This window comes from Saccostrea cucullata, unplaced genomic scaffold (genome assembly GCF_032062105.1).
Source record: "Saccostrea cucullata isolate Sc308-1 unplaced genomic scaffold, CSIRO_AGI_Scuc_v1 ctg5494, whole genome shotgun sequence".
Lineage (NCBI taxonomy): Eukaryota > Metazoa > Mollusca > Bivalvia > Ostreida > Ostreidae > Saccostrea > Saccostrea cuccullata.
Genome location: NW_026930372.1, coordinates 1 through 20,285, shown reverse-complemented (window position 1 = coordinate 20,285; position 20,285 = coordinate 1). Strand labels below are relative to the sequence as shown.

Sequence of the window (20,285 nt, the reverse complement as noted above, 5' to 3'; positions counted from 1 at the left end):
GGGTTGGAATTGGCGCCCTGGCGCCCAGAAACGGTGTAAATTGGGTCCCTTTTGAGACCGGAAATCAACAGGGGCGCCTTCGAGCCCCAGTATCTTGGGCTCCCCTAAGTGGCACAATTCCTTGTTATGGCGCCAGGCGCCCTCTCTAGACCCCTATAGTACATATAAGTATCACAGAATAGGGTTGGATTTGGCGCCCTGGCGCCCAGAAACGGTGTAAATTGGGTCCCTTTTGAGACCGGAAATCAACAGGGGCGCCTTCGAGTCCCAGTATCTCGGGCTCCCCTAAGTGGCACAATTCCTAGTTTGGGCGCCAGGCGCCCTCTCTAGACCCCTATAGTACATATAAGTATCACAGAATAGGGTTGGATTTGGCGCCCTGGCGCCCAGAAACGGTGTAAATTGGGTCCCTTTTGAGACCGGAAATCAACAGGGGCGCCTTCGAGCCCCAGTGTCTCGGGCTCCCCTAAGTGGCACAATTCCTAGTTTGGGCGCCAGGCGCCCTCTCTAGACCCCTATAGTACATATAAGTATCACAGAATAGGGTTGGATTTGGCGCCCTGGCGCCCAGAAACGGTGTAAATTGGGTCCCTTTTGAGACCGGAAATCAACAGGGGCGCCTTCGAGCCCCAGTATCTTGGGCTCCCCTAAGTGGCACAATTCCTAGTTTGGGCACCAGGCGCCCTCTCTAAACCCCTATAGTACATATAAGTATCACAGAATAGGGTTGGATTTGGCGCCCTGGCGCCCAGAAACGGTGTAAATTGGGTCCCTTTTGAGACCGGAAATCAACAGGGGCGCTCTCGAGCCCCAGTATCTCGGGCTCCCCTAAGTGGCACAATTCCTAGTTTGGGCTCCAGGCGCCCTCTCTAGACCCCTATAGTACATATAAGTATCAGAGAATAGGGTTGGATTTGGCGCCCTGGCGCCCAGAAACGGTGTAAATTGGGTCCCTTTTGAGACCGGAAATCAACAGGGGCGCCTTCGAGCCCCAGTATCTCGGGCTCCCCTAGGTGGCACAATTCCTAGTTTGGGCGCCTGACATTAATTAATAAATCTGTGTTTTTACATCGGGTTCGATAAACACTTAAATATAGTCGATAAATATTTTTGTTATTGGCCGCTAGCTTATTGGCCGCTAGCTTGACTTTAGTAAGCGCATGCGGAACGAAAGTGCGCGAAGAAGCAGAAAATCCAATAATGTAACTTATTGTGAAATTGTAAGTTTTTAAAGCAATGCTTTGGAGCTTATGTAATCTTATAATGTTAAGAAACTTTTAATTTTCACAGAGTTGACCAGTCAAATAAAAAATTAAGGAAAACTACGTACAATACTGTGTTTTTCACCTGTGCAAGGAATATTTTAATGTAACGTTACTGATTTGCAGTCTATTTTTAATATATTCGATCAGTGCATACTATTAGTGCAAGATATATTACTGTAGTCAGCGGCGACTCACACAAATTGTTCCGACGAAAATAGTTCCATCATTAATAAGTAGATACAACATAATTGTTCATGATAAGAATAATGTTGTGTATGTCATACGTAAAAGAAACCAAAATTAATGTTAATTTTTCCTCCAAAGATCACTTTCCCCCCTAAATGCAAATAAAAAATGTCAATATTCCTACGCTCGCTCCCTCCTCAGCTTTTTAAACATGTTTGATAACAGAGAATATATAGGTCATTCTTCGGTTGATATTTTTTCACTGATGAATTGATTATACTAATGTCAACAACTGTTAAATGACGGAATTTTCAATCCCTGAGCAGATTCCTGCACGTGTGTAGACAAACTACACATCGGGAGAGTACGTGTAAAATGTGTAACAAAACCCGAACTGGCCGGGGATTTCTAAACTGACAGTCGTTTAATTTTTATGAATCAAAATTTGTATTCATGTGATCTAATTATGAAAAAAAGTTCTGTCTGCCATCGTAACTTCTCTGTTTGCGGGAGTCCGTTTGACAACTCCATCGCACGTGTGTATAGACCAAGGCTAACTGGTCTTGCGGACATAGGTATGTGTACTGTTTGTTAGCATGGTTAGGAGACTGGGTGACCGTAATGCTACGGACTGACGAAATTTACACAAGTTCTATAACTAGACAGTGCAGTTTTATTTTTACAAATGTCATTAAACACTGTTAAACATATTAAATCTAAAAGTCGAATATCTTTGGATATGGGGTAACCCATATCTATTCTTGTTTATAGGCTAGCATTAGCAGAAGGTACAAATACAGGTCAGATATCAGGCTAAGCTAAAAAAAAAGTCTTAAGTTCCATTAGCCGTCTCACTTCAAAGACAGAACAACTTGTTTTGAAGACTAGCAATTGTTTGAAGACTGGCAATCACGTTTAAAAAAATATTTAATAAAAAATTTACCTTCGTTTTAAATTAAAATTGGCAGTTTGAAATATGTATTTTCATTAGGTTTACCTAAAAATTAAGTCCCGATACATCCCATTTTACTTTACTACATTTGTAAAGGGTCATTAGAAGAATTTGTTTCTCAATTATGAGAAATCTGTAGGCAACTTTCATTTTCAAGATCTTCACCTTAATGCAAAATAGTTTAAAGTACAATACAAAAAAAAATTTAATGAGCACCTTTTTACCACTTGATATTGATTTAACCGTGTTTAATGTGCCAATTTTCACATTAAAAATGAGACTCTGATGCTGGTCCTTCCAAATCACTGTCCAAACCAAATTAAATGACCTGAAAAATCCTCGACTATTAAAGTTTATAACTTTATACAAATTTGATTCAATTTTAGTCTTAAATCAAGTTCCATTTTACATCATAAATTCCTTTCATTTTTTCCCACCCTGCATCTGATTATTTCTCACTCCTTGGCTTATCTTCTCTAATTTTACAGCCTCCAGATGTAAAGATAATCAGTTTCAATTTGTTTTCAAATTTCCTGAATACAGGTGAGTGTAATCAAGTGACCCAACTTCCCCACCCAATGGCTTTTAAATCTGTAATGCATGTTTTAGAACCATGCAATAAAGTTTTGTGTTTTTATTTCAGAAGATTAGACAATGTCGGACTTGGAACAGACACAAGCAATTTATTTAGAGGATTATGATGAAGAGACAGATGAAGAAAATACAGATGGAGAGAAGAAAATAGTAAGATTATTTGACTTTTCTCAGCTAATTGTCCTTGTTTTTGATTTTTATGTATATTTCAGCCAAAATGAAAATGTATCAGCGAAGCTGTAATAAATAAAAAAAAAAATCAGAAAAAACTATAAAATATAAATAATATAGTTTATGAACATTTACTTTCCATATTGAATGACTTGATAATGATTATTTTGGAATTTGTCTCAGGTCTCCTTTTTAAAAGTTTTAAAGCAAGAGGGGTTTCCAGAAAAGCTTTTCCCTTTGTATGAGGGTGAGTTTTCCCCAAATGTTTGTATATTTGTACATGTATAGTGTTTTTGGAAATGCTTTATGAAAATACGAAAGCATTCGATAGATTCTTTCAAGATCATTTCAAGTTCTTAATTTATTTAAAGTCAAAGTAATTGAAAATTGGAAAAGGTCAGGTGATTGATACCATCTATTTATTTCCTTGTACCTTTTTGAAGAATATTTGTTTAAATTCTCTTTCATAATTAGTTTCCTAAGATTTAGTTTTCTTATGTTTAAAAGGTGATAATGTCATTGGGCGTCAAGAAGATGTATGTAACATTGCAATTCCCTTAAAGGTAATATTCATATGCAAGAGAGCTTCAATTAAAGAAAAAAGTACCCGAGGTAATGATTATTTTGCTTGTTCAAAGTAAAAATTTTACTATAAAAAACTAAATTTTTTTTAAGGCCTTGTCTAGACAGCATGCATGCATTGAAATACGAGGAGAAAACCATCTAATTTATGATAAGGGAAGCAGGAATAAAACCAGAAAGGGCAAGGTTAGTTAAAAAAAGAAAGACCCTAGAGGACAAGGTTGGTATTGAATAAAACCAGAAAGGGCAGGATTAGTTATAAAAATAATAAAACTGAAAAGGACAATTTTCACATCCTGAATATTAAATCTTGACAAACATGTAGTAATGTTACATCGCTTACAGCATTGAACCCCCTCTTCTTTGTTAAATAATACATGCATGTGATTGGTATTCTTACAGTTATTTTTGACTCCACAAGTTCGCTATGAGTTGAAAGATAAGGATAATTTACTCTTTGGGGATGTGAAGTGTGTTTACATCATTGGTGAACATGTAAGTAAAATAAAAATGGTTCATTCATGACAATTGTTCTGGTTCATATTTTTATATACTCAATTTTAAAGACCTGTACATGAGAATTTACTCATTTTATAACTCATTTAATTTTGAAATTTGCAGGACAATCCAGAGGACTCTGAGACAGGATCTGAATCCGGATTCCAGACAGCTCCTACTGATTTGTTGGATAATAAAATAAAAACCTCCCGTGTAACCACTCTTGTGTACGAGTCAGAGGAAGAGGAGTATGAGAGTGATGGCAGTGTGGATCTCCTACAACCTACACAGGTAAAGGATAACAGATCTCCTACAACCTACACAGGTAAAGGATAACAGATCTCCTACAACCTTCACAGGTAAAGTATAACAGATCTCCTACAACCTACACAGGTAAAGGATAACAGATCTCCTACAGCCTACACAGGTAAAGGATAATAGATCTACAACCTACACAGGTAAAGACTAACAGATCTCCTACAACCTACACAGGTAAAGGATAACAGATCTCCTACAACTTACACAGGTAAAGTATAACAGATCTAATACAACCTACACAGGTAAAGGATAATAGATCTCCTGCAACCTACACAGGTAAAGGATAACAGATCTAATACAACCTACACAGGTAAAGTATAACAGATCTCCTACAACCTACACAGGTAAAGTATAACAGATGTCCTACAACCTACACAGGTAAAGGATAACAGATCTCCTGCAACCTACACAGGTAAAGGATAACAGATCTCCTACAACCTGCACAGATAAAGAACAACAGATCTCCTACAACCTACACAGGTAAAGGGTAACATTTCTGTAGTTGACATGTCAGACTACAAGGAATTCACATATTCATAATTTTTCTGATCCATACAGGCTACATGTCAGAGTTTGAACATAACTAGATGTGATTGGACTTTGAACAATTAATTTATTTTCAATTTTAGGCTTTTATACAGAAACAAGATGGAAACAAGAAAAGCCGAATTAATTTTGACTTGGACACAGATGAAGAAAGTGGTAAGATGTACTTAGATGTGATGTCTGAATGATGATATCATTGACAATTATACATGTGTATAGTGTATTTTTAAATTGTTTTAAGAACCTGATTGGTTGTTATTTACAGACAGGAAAAGCCCAGACATAACTGTGAAAGAAACTCCAGCCCCTAGTAGGACCAAAGGTTGGTGTTTATATTTGGGCATGGTTCAGTATATCGTCATTGACTTCAGACATTGTCTAGTTCTGTTCTTTATAATATGTTATATTAATATTCATATTGAGAATTGTATAGAAAATCACCAAGTCCCTGTGAGAGCATTTGCATGTATTGTATGAATCTCACTTTAATTGGATAATACCAGTCTTACTGAAACAAAGAAAAAAATGAAGGCATTATATTTATTGCAGTCATTTCATAGTTAATGAAGTTTTCTAACCATTGCTTCAGTTCAGCTGTTGATAGGTTAACCTAGGTTAAGATGAAGGTTATACAGAGAAACTTGTGATTCTGTTTCTACAATATCTGGCTAAATTTTGATACCTTCAGAATATGCTTATACAATTAGTCTTATGTACATGTGTATGAAGTCTCGATAATTCTCTGTTTATATGTAGGTATATTGAGCACTTCAGTTGTGTTACCAGAATCTGGGTCAGAAACGGAGGAAGAAGAAAGTCCTCACTCAGGGAAAGGTTTGTGTTGGACATGAAATATACGACTTACTCCATATAGAGAGGAAGATGCCTGTGTAACTGGCTCTTTTGAAGTTGGAATAAAATCCATGTATATGCAAATGAATGGTCTCAATTTCTTTAGAGATAATTTAGGCTGCTAATATGATATGATATAAACCAGAAAAATGTGCAGAGGTGAAGCCAAATATTTTTCTTGCCAACATCAAACTATGATTGCTGTAAAATCTAGAACTAAATAAAAGAGACATTCAAAGTTGGATGAATAATGTTTATAGATTTATGATTTTTTAGCTCTACTGGTCAGAGACCAGAAGAGCTTATGCGATAGTAATGCGTCCGGCGTCCGTCCGTCTGTCCGTCTGTCTGTCTGTCTGTAAACAATTTTTCAAAATGCTACTCCTCCTACGGTTTTGATCTGATTTCAGTATAACTTGGCATATAAGTAGACTACACTAAGATACATAATTCTGTGTATCGGATTTTGATTTTGACGAACGGTGTTGGCGTTGTTACTAAAAATAGAAATTTCTGTGAAATTCTTTCAAAATGCTACTCCTCCAACAGTTTTGGTCTGATTTCAATATAACTTGGCACACAAGTACACTACACTAAGATACATAATTCTGTGTATCGGTTTTTGATTTCGACGAACGGTATTAACGTTGTTACTAAAAATAGAAATTTCTGTGAAATTCTTTCAAAATGCAACTCCTCCTACAATTTTGGTCTGATTTCAATATAACTTGGCACACAAGTAGACTACACTAAGATACATAATTCTGTATATCGGTTTTTGATTTCGACGAACGGTCTTGGCGTTGTTACTAAAAATAGAAATTTCTGTGAAATTCTTTCAAAATGCTACTCCTCCTACAGTTTTGGTCTGATTTCAATATTACTTGGCACACAAGTAGACTACACTAAGATACATAATTCTATATATCGGTTTTTGATTTCGATGAATGGTGTAGGCGTTGTTACTAAAAATAGAAATTTCTGTGAAATTCTTTCAAAATGCTACTCCTCCAACAGTTTTGGTCTGATTTCAATATAACTTGGCACACAAGTACACTACACTAAGATACATAATTCTGTGTATCGGTTTTTGATTTCGATAAACGGTGTTAGCGTTGTTACTAAAAATAGAAATTTCTGTGAAATTCTTTCAAAATGCTACTCCTCCTACAGTTTTGGTCTGATTTCAATATAACTTGGCACACAAGTAGACTACACTAAGATATGTAATTCTGTTTATCGGTTTTTGATTTCGACGAACGGTCTTGGCGTTGTTACTAAAAATAGAAATTTATGTGAAATTCTTTCAAAATGCTACTCCTCCTACAGTTTTGGTCTGATTTCAATATAACTTGGCACACAAGTAGACTACACTAAGATACATAATTCTATGTATCGGTTTTTGATTTCGACGAATGGTGTAGGCGTTGTTACTAAAAATAGAAATTTCTGTGAAATTCTTTCAAAATGCTACTCCTCCTACAGTTTTGGTCTGATTTCAATATAACTTGGCACACAAGTAGACTACACTAAGGTACATAATTCTTTATATCCGTTTTTGACTTCAATGAACATTATTACCTTGGTTAATAAAGATAGCAATTTCTGTTACTCTCAAAATGCTACTTCAAATACAGTTTAAGTCTGATTATAATATAATGTGGCATGCAAGTAGACTGCACTAAGAACATAAAGAAATTTATTCAAGGATCATTATTCTCTTTTTTGCTAGTGTAAAGTTTCAATTCCCAACTGCTTAAGTACTTTCCTCTTCCTTTGCTATAAGTACAAACCAGTAGAGCTTCAGTCTCGACAGAGACTTCTGGTTTAACTTGTGCATTTAAAAAAAAAAAAGTTATAAATAATTGTTTAATAATATACTGTAATGCAATAGAAAATCTTTGCAAAGAACTGAAAAACATAACCATTGGAAAGGTCTGGATATTTTTGTTGGTTACCTGATTATTTTTGTTAGGTGTACAGAAGAGGATTGCCAGTGATCTGAGTTTACTACAGGCTCCTACTCAGCGCTTCTTAGCAGAGAGTGATGCAGGTCAGTAAGCACATCCAAATCTCATCTGATTCCATCAACTGTCCAAGTGAAGTAATTACTGAGTGTACAGAAACAGAGTTGTTCCGGTTTTCTTATGTTGGCATTGTAGAATGTGACATATCTGACAAATGGAGTATACATGTATTGATGTCTTCAGCAGAAAGTAATTACTGATGGTATCATTTGTTAAAGGAGGTTGCAAGTTAAAGTTGAAGAAACATTGCTAAATTGTTGCCATTTCAGTTTTCAACACTGTGAAATGGCAAATGTTAATGTCTTATTTTTTTGATAAATGGGAACTATAAAGGACAAAAACCCTTCTCTTCTATTGAAGAGGTACAAATAGACTAAAAAATTACTTCCTCTGTACTTCTCTGTTATTTGTAGAAACCACTGAAGAGGATTCGCCTAAAAAGAGTATCCTTTGTGCTGAAACCCAATCATTCCTTGAAGACAAAAGGTAGATGTAATACAGACATAGGGCATATTTTGGTGCTCTTACTTTCTGAGTTGTTTAGGTGCGAGGTAGGGGGGTGTATTTTTTTCAAGTCAATAGACCCAATTTGTTTTGCAATCCCTCAGGTGAAAATTTGATTGTCTATTGAAAATGAGGCATTTATATGGCACAATATGTGTTATAAAAACTACCGATAAATCACTAATTTTCGTGGGGGGTTAATTTTGGTTGTTTTCGAGGTATGTAGAGACCCATGAATTAATGACCTTCACTAAATGTAAAATTTCATATGCATTAGTACTATAAAACATTTTCAAACCACAAAATGAAATCCCTACAAACCTCCACTCTCCAACCTCGAAAATTTGATCCCACAAAAATGTGCGATTTTACCGTACTTTTTATCTTTTTTCAGAGGAAAGAGTGGTGTCCCACAGGGAATAGTACTTGACAGTGATCACGAAGAAAAGGTAGAATATTTAATTCACAAATTCTCATAGTTTATTTGATAGGCTATCTAAATTTAATTCTCTGGTTCTCAGGCCAATTTTCTCCAAAACAAATGTGGGAGGGTGGCATTTTATTTATCATTTTATTGGCAATAAAGTAGATGAGGGAGGCATTTTTTTTTAGCTCTACTGGTCAGAGACCAGAAGAGCTTATGCGATAGTAATGCGTCCGGCGTCCGTCCGTCTGTCCGTCCGTCTGTCCGTCTGTCTGTCTGTCTGTCTGTAAACAATTCTTTCAAAATGCTCCTCCTCCTACAGTTTTGGTCTGATTTCAATATAACTTGGCAAACAAGTAGTCTACACTAAGATACATAATTCTGTGTATCGGTTTTTGATTTCGATGAACAGTGTTGCCGTGGTTACTAAAAATAGAAATTTCTATGAAATTCTTTCAAAATGCTACTCCTCCTACAGTTTTGGTCTGATTTCAATATAACTTGGCACACAAGTAGACTACACTAAGATACATAATTCTGTGTATCGGTTTTTGATTTCGATGAACAGTGTTGCCGTGGTTACTAAAAATAGAAATTTCTGAGAAATTTCTTTCAAAATGCTACTCCTCCTACAGTTTTGGTCTGATTTCAGTATAACTTGGCAAACAAGTAGACTACACTAAGATACATAATTCTGTGTATCGGTTTTTGATTTCGGTAAACGGTGTTGCCGTGGTTACTAAAAATAGAAATTTCTGTGAAATTCTTTCAAAATGCTACTCCTCCTACAGTTTTGTTCTGATTTGGATGTAACTTGGCACACAAGTAGACTACACTAAGATACATAATTCTGTATCGGTTTTTGATTTCGGTAAACGGTGTTGCCATGGTTACTAAAAATAGAAATTTCTGTGAAATTCTTTCAAAATGCTACTCCTCCTACAGTTTTGTTCTGATTTGCATGTAACTTGGCACACAAGTAGACTACACTAAGATACATAATTCTGTATCGGTTTTTGATTTCGGTAAACGGTGTTGCCATGGTTACTAAAAATAGAAATTTCTGTGAAATTCTTTCAAAATGCTACTCCTCCTACAGTTTTGGTCTGATTTCAATATTACTTGGCACACAAGTAGAGTACACTAAGATACATTATTCTGTATATCGTTTTTTTGATTTCGATAAATGATGTTGCCGTGGTTACTAAAAATAGAAATTTCTGAGAAATTTCTTTCAAAATGCTACTCCTCCTACAGTTTTGGTCTGATTTCAAAATAATTTGGCAAACAAGTAGACTACACTAAGATACATAATTCTGTGTATCGGTTTTTGATTTCGATAAACGGTGTTGCCGTGGTTATTAAAAATAGAAATTTCTGTGAAATTCTTTCAAAATGCTACTCCTCCTACAGTTTTGGTCTGATTTCAATATTACTTGGCACGCAAGTAGACTACACTAAGATACATAATTCTGTATATCGGTTTTTTGATTTCGATAAACGATGTTGCCGTGGTACTAAAAATAGAAATTTCTGAGAAATTTCTTTCAAAATGCTACTCCTCCTACAGTTTTGGTCTGATTTCAAAATAATTTGGCAAACAAGTAGACTACACTAAGATACATAATTCTGTGTATCGGTTTTTGATTTCGATAAACAGTGTTGCCGTGGTTACTAAAAATATAAATTTCTGTGAAATTCTTTAAAATGCTACTCCTCCTACAGTTTTGGTCTAATTTCAATATAACTTGGCTCACAAGTAGACTACACTAAGATACAGAATTCTTTGTATCGGTTTTTGATTTTGATAAACGGTGTTGCCGTGGTTACTAAAAATAGAAATTTCTGTGAAATTCTTTCAAAATGCTACTCCTCCTACAGTTTTGGTCTAATTTCAATATATCTTGGCACACAAGTAGACTACACTAAGATACATAATTCTGTGTATCGGTTTTTGATTTCGATAAACGGTGTTGGCGTGGTTACTAAAAATAGAAATTTCTGTGAAATTCTTACAAAATGCTACTCCTCCTACAGTTTTGGTCTGATTTCAATATAACTTGGCGAACAAGTAGACTCTACTGTACACTAAGATACATAATTCTGTGTATCTGTTTTTGATTTCGATAAACAGTGTTGCCTTGGTTACTAAAAATAGAAATTTCTGTGAAATTCTTTCAAAATGCTACTCCTCCTTCAGTTTTGGTCTGATTTCAATATAACTTGGCACACAAGTAGACTACACTAAGATCCATAATTGTGTTTATCGGTTTTTGATTTCCATGAATGGTGTTGCCGTGGTTACTAAAAATAAAAATTTCTTTGAAATTGTTTCAAAATGCTACTCCTCCTACAGTTTTGGTCTGATTTCAATATAACTTGGCACACAAGTAGACTACACTAAGAACATAAAGAGACTTTATCAAGGATCATTATTCTATTTATTGCTGTTGTAAAGTTTCAATTCCCAACTGCTTAAGTACTTTTCTCTTCCTTTGCTATAAGTACAAACCAGTAGAGCTTCAGTCTCGACAGAGACTTCTGGTTTAAATTTTAATTTTCGAATTTTCTTTAAAGTAAAGATATTTTTTTTATTCACAGATATATACTTTCCATGTCTGATCAAAAGGTTTGCTTTATCTATTGCTTATCAGCGTGTGAACATTGTAGGCAATGTCTTCAAATGGATTTTCAACCGAAGTAGCCAAAATCTCATTGTAAATGGCTACCGGAATGATATTTGAATACTAAACTACAAAAAAATACGGACGGAACTGTTTTTTCTGGATTAGCAAAAATACAATAAAATTAGCAATGCGGCTACCTCAAAACAGATGCACGCGGGCCTGAGAACCAGAATTTCAATTTTATGTAGCCATAGCTATTTTTGAAGAAAATATTATGTTGAAGTGACTCAAAAAAATATTTTTAAGCATTTTATTGTTGGGCAAGATATTTTCGTGCATAATTTTACTGAAGATAAACCTTGAAATGTCAGTAGCAGTTTGCTCAGTCTGATAAAAATACAACTGTACTTAGATCTTTGTGTATTTGTGATTGAGTTTTGAATTATAATGTGACTGCCTTGATCTTTATGAATATTTTTATGCCCCCCTTCAAAGAAAGGAGGGCATATTGCTTTGCTGCTGTCAGTTGGTCCACTTAGTTTCTGTTAATTTTCATCACAACCATTGCACATACTGTAAAGAAATTGGTATGCAGATTTATCAGATAAGTATCCAGGTCAAGTTCTGTTTTGGGGTGGATTGAGCCATTTTTGACAGAGTTATGTCCCATGGACTTAGAAAAATTCCAATTATATGCGGTTTCCGTTCATTTTCTTCGCAGATGTTGCACATATTGAACTGAAATTTGGTATACAGATTTATCAGATAAATATCTAGGTCAGATTTTATTTTGGATGTGATTGGGCAATTTTGAACAGAGTTATGCCCTTTGGACTTAGAAAAATTCCAATTATTTGCACTTTTTGCTCATTTTCTTTGCAGAGGTTGCACATATTGATATGAAATTTAATATAAAAAATTTATCATAAAAATATCTGGGTGAAGTTCTGTTTTGGTTACGATCTAGCCACTTTGGACAGAGTAATTCCCCTTGAACTTAGAAATATTCTGATTATTTTGGGGAGGGGAGCACAAGTGTTTTACAAACATTGCTTATTTTGGTTGAGATTTGAATTACAACAGTGGGATGAGGACATCCCTGTGTATTTGTGGTTGATATTTATGTTATAAATGTAGGATGAGGACATCCCTGTGTATTTGTGGTTGATATTTACATTATAACTGTAGGATGAGGACATTCCTGTGGTTGATATTTACATTATAACTGTAGGATGAGGACATTCCTGTGGTTGATATTTACATTAAAACTGTAGGATGAGGTCATCCCTGTGGTTGATATTTACTTTATAACTGTAAAATGAGGACATTCCTGTTGTTGATATTTACATTATAACTGTAGGATGAGGACATCCCTGTGGTTGAGGTGGAGGAGGAGGAGAATGAGGAAGAAGAGGCAGACATGAGTCACTTGTTTGCTAATCCGACCCTGGCCAGCGATCTTCCAGAGGATGTCAAGGACACTGAAGAGGAAGAGGATACTGTGACAGATGAGGGGGATCAAGAGGCTGAGACTCAGGTTTTCACTGACCAGACAGTGGCTGTCAGCGATGAAACGGTGGCTGTCAGTGACGCGACAGTGGCTATCAGTGAAGATACATTGGTTAAGAATAAAAGCAGGGGAAAAGGAGGGAAGAAGTATGGAAGAACCTCCAAAAGTACTCCAATTGTGGAGGTAGAATTAAATGAGGATGAAGATGAGGCCACACAGAAGATTTCTGACATAACTGATGGTGCAACACTTGCTGTTTGTAATCAGGCTGAGAATGAAGCCACTCAGGTTTTTGACAATAAAATGAAGGAGGCAGAGACTGTAGCCATTGAATGTGAGGCCACACAGGTCTTCAATGATAAATCAGCTGACGCTGAGACTGTAGCCATAGAATGTGAGGCCACACAAGTATTTAACTATAAATCAGCTGAGACTATGGCCATAGAATGTGAGGCCACGCAGGTCTTTGATGAAAAGACTTCAGAAGCAGAAACTGTTGTGTTTGAATGTGAGCAAGGTGATGAGAAAATGGCGGAAGCAGAGACAGTAGCTGTTGAATGTGAAGCAACTCAAGTTTTTGATGATAACAAGGCAGCAGAGGCAGAAACTTTGGCCATGGATGGAGCCACCCAAGTGTTTGATGACAAGCCAAGTGGGGATGAAATGGGAGACAGTGATTCAACTCAAGTGTTGGGTGAAAAAAATTTGGACGCTGATGTCATACCAGCAGAATGTGAAGCAACACAAGTATTTGACTATGATGAATTGAATATTGTAAAGAGAAAAAGTGATTCTACAGCAGAAACTGTTGCTCTAGAATGTGAGCCTACGCAGGTATTTGATGAAGGAACAGACAGTGGACCTAGGACAGCTAGGTCAGACAGAAACACCGAAGCGGAGACTGAAGACCATTCGGAGCCTAAACAGTCTACTGAGGAGGATCAAACTGTTAAAAAGAAAGGCAGGGGCAGGGGCAAAAAATCTACAGCAGAATCCAAACCAAAATCTGAAGTCACTGTGGATTCAGAGGAAATTCAACCAAAGAGAAGTGGCCGCATATCCAAAAGAAAGTCATTAGCTGTGGAAGAAAAACCTGTGGAAAAAGCTCAGGATACCACAACCAAGAAAGGAAGGGGCAGAAGGGGAAAGGGTGGCAAGAATACGGCTGATGTCACAGAGGAGTCGGGAGGGAGGGGTGAAGAGGTCACAAAGGAGGAGACTGAGTCTGACTTTACCACAGAGAAAACGACAGCAGAGGAGGGGGAAGTGGACGGCAGGGTGAATGACACAAACTCAGACACAGGTAAGGGACTGCCATATGTATAAACTCACCTGTCTCTCCAATCAAGGTTTAAAATTAAAGGTTTTGATCTTTTGCATGTTGGTGAATTGGAGGCAATGAGTAGTGTAACATTATACCCACATTTGATCTTGTGGCAGGGAATATACATGCATTATGTGCATTTTTGTCAGAAATGTGTATGTTTGTGTATATGTTATAAATACAGATATTTGACATGTGGGCATCAGTTTATAGTAGGCATTCTCTGAAAGTCTACAATTACTGTAGGTAATACCTATAATTCAGTACTAGTACTGGCAGATTAACACCTTGTTTTACTGTATTGTGTTTTAACACAGGTGTAGAGGAGATAGCCCAGACTGTACCGTATACAATGGTGTGTGATGATGAAGACTTACAACCCACACAGGCCTATTGTATGGAGGAAGGTGATTATATAAAGAGTTATTAGTCTCCCCAAAAATTAAAGTTTCTAAGACGCTGCTACATCAGGTCAAACAGTGCTGCATGGTAAATTTTTTTGACCCCCCCCCCCAAATCTCTAGAAATATTTACAAAATTCTGGAATCGATTGTTGCAGATGTAAAAAATTGGCAGACCTTTAATCAATTTAAGGTACAGACCAGTGTAAGGTTCATAAACCCTCTGCTCACTGATATAAATTGTTTGAACCTTAATGATTTTCCAAAAGAAATGTATTTTATAAGTAAAATACAAACAATTATGAAATAGCTTGTGGGGCAAATTGGACAGGAAAGACACTTCAACTTGGCAAATCTATAAACGTTTATGTCATTAAGAGATCTCTCTTATCAGAGTATCAATGAACCTGAAATCTTGTTACAATTTATCATACGACATTCAAGTAGTTTTTAATTACAATATTTAGAGATGAGAAATGTGCTATTCATATTTAATAGAAGTTTATTATAATGAATCCATCATAGTTCCATTTTTTAAAAAAAAAAACTAATGTGGGTATTATCTTTACTATTTATTATATTAATGAAAAATTCGACAGATGATGAAAGTACTACACCGCCAATCTCAGAAGTACTGGGAGTAGAGGTCAAGGATGGAACGCCAGTTGAACCAGTTAAAATGGTACAAGAAATACCAGACGTTTTGGTAGGATATCATAATACATTTTTTAGTTATTAACTCCATTTTTTAGGTTACCTGAGTAAACTCAGATGACCTATTGCTATCCGTCTTCGTCTGTCGTCGTTCGTCGTGTGTTAACATTTGAACATTTTCAGCTTCTTCTCTGCAACCACTCAACCAATTTCCACCAAATTTTACATAAAGCATCTATGGATAAAGAGGAACATAAATTGTGAATTTCATGGTCCCTGCCCCCCTGGGGCCTGAGGGGTGGGGTTCAAACCACTATAATTAGTGCAATCTTTAAAAATCTTCTTCTTTACTCTTGGACATCAAGCAGTCAAACTGTCAACATGAATGTAATGACCATTGAGTCCTCTACCAAAATTTTGAAATTCATGGCCCCAGGGTCAGGGGTTCTAGTGCTAGGGCAGGGCTCTATTGATTATAAAGTGAAAATGCATTATTTCTTTAAAAATCTTTTTCTCTGCTCCTGTGTATTAAATAAACTAACCCAAGTACATATTTATGATGAGGAAGAATGCCTTTTCCAAAATTGTGAATTTCATGGCCCCAGGGTCAGGGGTTCTGGTGTTAGGGCGGGGCTCTATTGATTTTATAGAGAAAATTGAGAATTTGTTTGAAAATCTTCTTTTCTGCTGCTGGCTATTCAACAAACAAACAAAGTATATAGTTATGATGAGCAAGAATGCCTCTTCCAGAATTGTGAATTTTATGGCCCCAGGGTCAGGGATTCTAGTGTTGGGGGGATCTATTGATTATATAGAGAAAATGCAGAAATTGTTTGAAAATATTCTTCTCTACTGCTGGGTATTCAACGAATTAACTAATTATATAGTTATGATGAGCAAGAATGCTTCTTCAAAAATTGTGAATTTTATGGCGGCAGGGTCAGGGGTTAAGGTGGGGCTCTATTGATTATATAGTGAAAATACATTAATTCTTTGAAAATCTTCTTCATTGCTACTGGGTATAAAATAAACTAACTAAGAACATATTAATGATAAGGAAGAATGCCTTTGTGAATTATATGACCTTAGGGTCAGGGGTTCTTTTGTTAGGGCGGGGCTCTATTGGTTTAATAGAGAAAATGCAGAAATTGTTTGAAAATCTTCTTCTCTGCTCCTGGGTATTAAGCAGATGAACTACCTTCATAGCTATGATGAGCAAGGGCCATTCTTCCTGAATCATGAATTTCAATGCCCCTGGGTCAGGGGTACCATGGGGGGGGGGCTCTACTTATATACTGAAAATGAATTAATTGATTGAAATCTCCTCCTTTCTATTAATCAAACATTTTTGACAAGCAAGGGTGCCTTTTCCAAAATTGTGAAATGTGTGGACCATGGGTCAGGGGTTCATGTGTGGTAGTAGCACTACTGATTATTGCTTTAAATATTACTGATTAGTTGAGATACATTTTCTTTGTTCCCCTACTCTGTCTATGGGTCTTAAGTAACCTAACTAAACATGCTAAGTGTATAGTTATGATTAGCAATGGTGCTTCTTTCAAAATTGTGAATGTCATGATGTCTAGTTTAAAACATGAACCAAAGTCATTCGTTGTAAAGTTGTTGCATGATGCTCAGGTGACCTATAAGGCCCATGGGCCTCTTGTTGTTGAATCAAAATGGCAATAATGATAGAAGAATTTTTCTCACAGACTGTTTAAAAAGAATGAATTATAAATTGTTCAGAAATGTGATCTTGTGATCATGTTAACATACACAGTCAAACCTGTTTCTAGTATCCAAAATATTTTTACACGATGATGGAATTCACCTGTATTAAATTTGATAGACATACATGTATAAAGTGTATTTTATTAGCTCTTCTGAGCCAAAGGCTCAAAGAGCTAATGCTATGGTCATTTGTGCGGTGTGCGTAAACTTTTTAGAATATGGGCCATAACTCAAGAACCCCTTGGCCAATCAGTACCAAATTTGTCACAGGGTATTCTTGGCCCAAGGACTACCATTTATACTAAAATTAGGGTTGGGACCCTTAAACAAGGGGAGATAATCAGGAAAACAAAACCAAAAGTACTGGTTGCTAAAAAATCTTCTCCATAACCACTAGGCAGATTTTCACCAAACTTACATACAAGGATCAGGATATGTCGAAGATTAAAATTTGCACGGTGAATGACCCTGGGGCAAAGGGCGTGGTCTCAAGGTCACTTCAAAGTTGACATAAATGTACAATTAATAAAAACATGTATAATTTGCTTACTATAAGGACTAGGATAATCAAATCTTGTAAGTTGATGCATCTTACGACTTCACATCATGTTAACTCAAAAGTAGGTCACGGTGACCTACATTTTAAATTTTGCGGGGATTTGTTTTCAAATTTGAAGGCATATTTTGGACACTTTAAGGCCTATGATCATCAATCTTTGTCAGTTGATGCATCTTGGGTCCTCGAACAATGTCAACTTAAAATTAGGTCACCGTGACCTACTTTTTGAACTTTATGACTTATCCTTTTAAAAACATTAAATCCTATTATTTCATACACTGGGAGGTTTAGAATCATCAAATCTTGTACTTTGATGCATCTTGGGACCTTAAAACATATTTATGAAAAAGTAGGTCACTGTGACCTACTTTTTGAATTTTGCCGACATTTGTTTTCAAATTGTTTAAAATTTTGATTACCTTCAGACCTACGATCATCAAACTTGGTCAGTAGATGCATCTTGGGTCTTTGAAAAATGTCGACCAAACTGTAGGTCAGGATGACCTACTTTCGACATTTTATGTCTATATTTAAGTATCTTAGGTATTTATGGGCTTAGAATCATCAAACTTTGTGAGTCCATGCATATTTGGTTTTCAGAGAGTGACAACCTAAAAGTAGGTCACGGTGACCTACTTTTGACATTTTATGGCTATATTTAAGTATCTCAGGCACTTATTGGCTAAGAATCATCAAACTTTGTCAGTTGAGGCATCTTGGGTTTTCGGAGAATGTCGACCGAAAAATAGGTCACAGTGACCTACTTTTGAATATCTCAGGTATGTATAAGCTTAGAATCATCAAACTTTGTCAGTTTAGGCAACTTGGGTTTACGGAGAATGTCGACCAAAAAGTAGGTCACTGTGACCTACTTTTGACATTTTATGGCTATATTTAATTATATCTGGTACTTATTGGCTCAGAATTATCAAACTTTGTCAGTTGAAGCATCTTAGGGTTTCATTGAATGTCCAACAAGAAGTAGGTCACGGTGACCTAATTTTGAATATTTCAGGTATTATTGGCTTATAATCATCAAATTTTGTCAATTTAGGCATTATGGGTTTTTGAATAACATCGACCAAAAAGTAGGTCACCGTGACCTACTTTTGACATTTGATGGCAATTTATAATTATCTCTGGTACTAATTGGCTTAGAATCGTCAATCTTTGTCAGATGATGCATCTTGGGTTTTCAGAGAATGTTGACCAAAAAGGTCATGATGACCTACTTTTGAATATCTCAGGTACTTATTTAATTAGAATCATCAGTCTTTGTCAATTAATGTATCTTGAGTCCTCAGAAAATTTCAATCAAAAGGTAGGTCACTGTGACCTACTTATGGTATTTTATAATTATATTGTAATATCTTCAGTCTTAACTGGCTAAATATTGTAATATGCATGGGGTTTGGACTTTAGAATTTTTGCATGTTAATTGCACTGACAGGCTGATGGTGGAGTGTTTTTTACTGAAGTGAAGTTGCATCCAGTTGTTAATTTATTAGAAATGTTTTATTGTTCATGTTACTTCATTACTTTATTGTTTACTTAAATTATTGATGCAATACACATTGCACTTCAACATTGATATGTAAACAAATGCTGTTTTTGTATTACTAGACGATCTAGGGAGGTCTTGTTGAACAGACAGTAAGGGACAGTAATACTAAGATGTTGTATGTCAGTTTTTCATCATTATCTACCATATTACGACTGTAATTTACTTACTTATTTCAGCATTATCACATATGTTGTAAATTGACGGTTCTGCCATCTTTCTTACGAAGAAAATAGTCATGTGACATAAACATTGTTGTTTTACAATTGATAAGATCGAAATAACACTGTCCGTGTCCTCAAATATTCATAATTGATACTTAAATGTTATTTTATTGCAGTATTGTCATTTAATTATGTTTTATTTGACGAAATGTTTTGGAACTTGAATGTGTAGCGTAATACTTATGTGTTTGCATTATTGTTCGGTATTACTACGCTGTGGATTGTGCGTGTCCGTTTTATTATAGATTGTTTCTTGAACTTATTTTATCAGATTTGAATAGAATTTATAGCTCCCACTTTCCATGTAGAAAGGACATTTTGAGCGACATTATTTTCTTTGTTTTACACAATATGTATGTAAAGTAGTTCTTAGAGGCTTCAGAGAGGACAATTATTCATTGGTTTGTTGTGATCACGTGACCATTATAGAAGGTTATATATACGAGCAGCGAACGCCAGTTTCATAACGAGGATCACAACGATCAGATCATATTACGTCATCAACATCACTGACTGTAAATTACTAGCGACTTAGGTATGAGAAAATAATGTAAATTAATACAAATTAAGTAGCGTATAATTTCTCCACCGCACGGACACCGCAATCCACTTTATTTTATTAGGCCAGAGATGTTTTAAAGCTAGGACTTAGACTCGTATAGATCTGTACTGACTGTTTTGTTATATTTCATTGAAGTCTTTATTAAATGAAATATTTAAAACGAGAAATGGAACTTGGTTATGATTTACAAGGATGTGGATGTGAAGTAAATTA

The 20,285-nt window shown here is 35.8% G+C and overlaps 1 protein-coding gene across 1 annotated transcript; it reads left to right on the top strand.

Annotated features, from left to right (window-relative positions):
- Positions 1-1,188: 1,188 nt before the first annotated feature.
- Positions 1,189-15,487, top strand: LOC134283888 (mediator of DNA damage checkpoint protein 1-like; the record flags this gene model as incomplete). The annotated part of the gene is made up of 16 exons (XM_062766412.1): positions 1,189-1,220; positions 3,047-3,147; positions 3,352-3,415; positions 3,676-3,731; positions 3,844-3,936; positions 4,153-4,245; positions 4,372-4,539; positions 5,196-5,268; positions 5,378-5,434; positions 5,869-5,946; positions 7,940-8,017; positions 8,405-8,477; positions 8,890-8,944; positions 12,907-14,359; positions 14,698-14,787; positions 15,381-15,487. Coding segments are annotated over exons 2-16 (2,628 nt in total), but the record flags the coding sequence as incomplete, so codon positions are not given.
- Between the last annotated feature and the right edge of the window lie 4,798 nt (positions 15,488-20,285).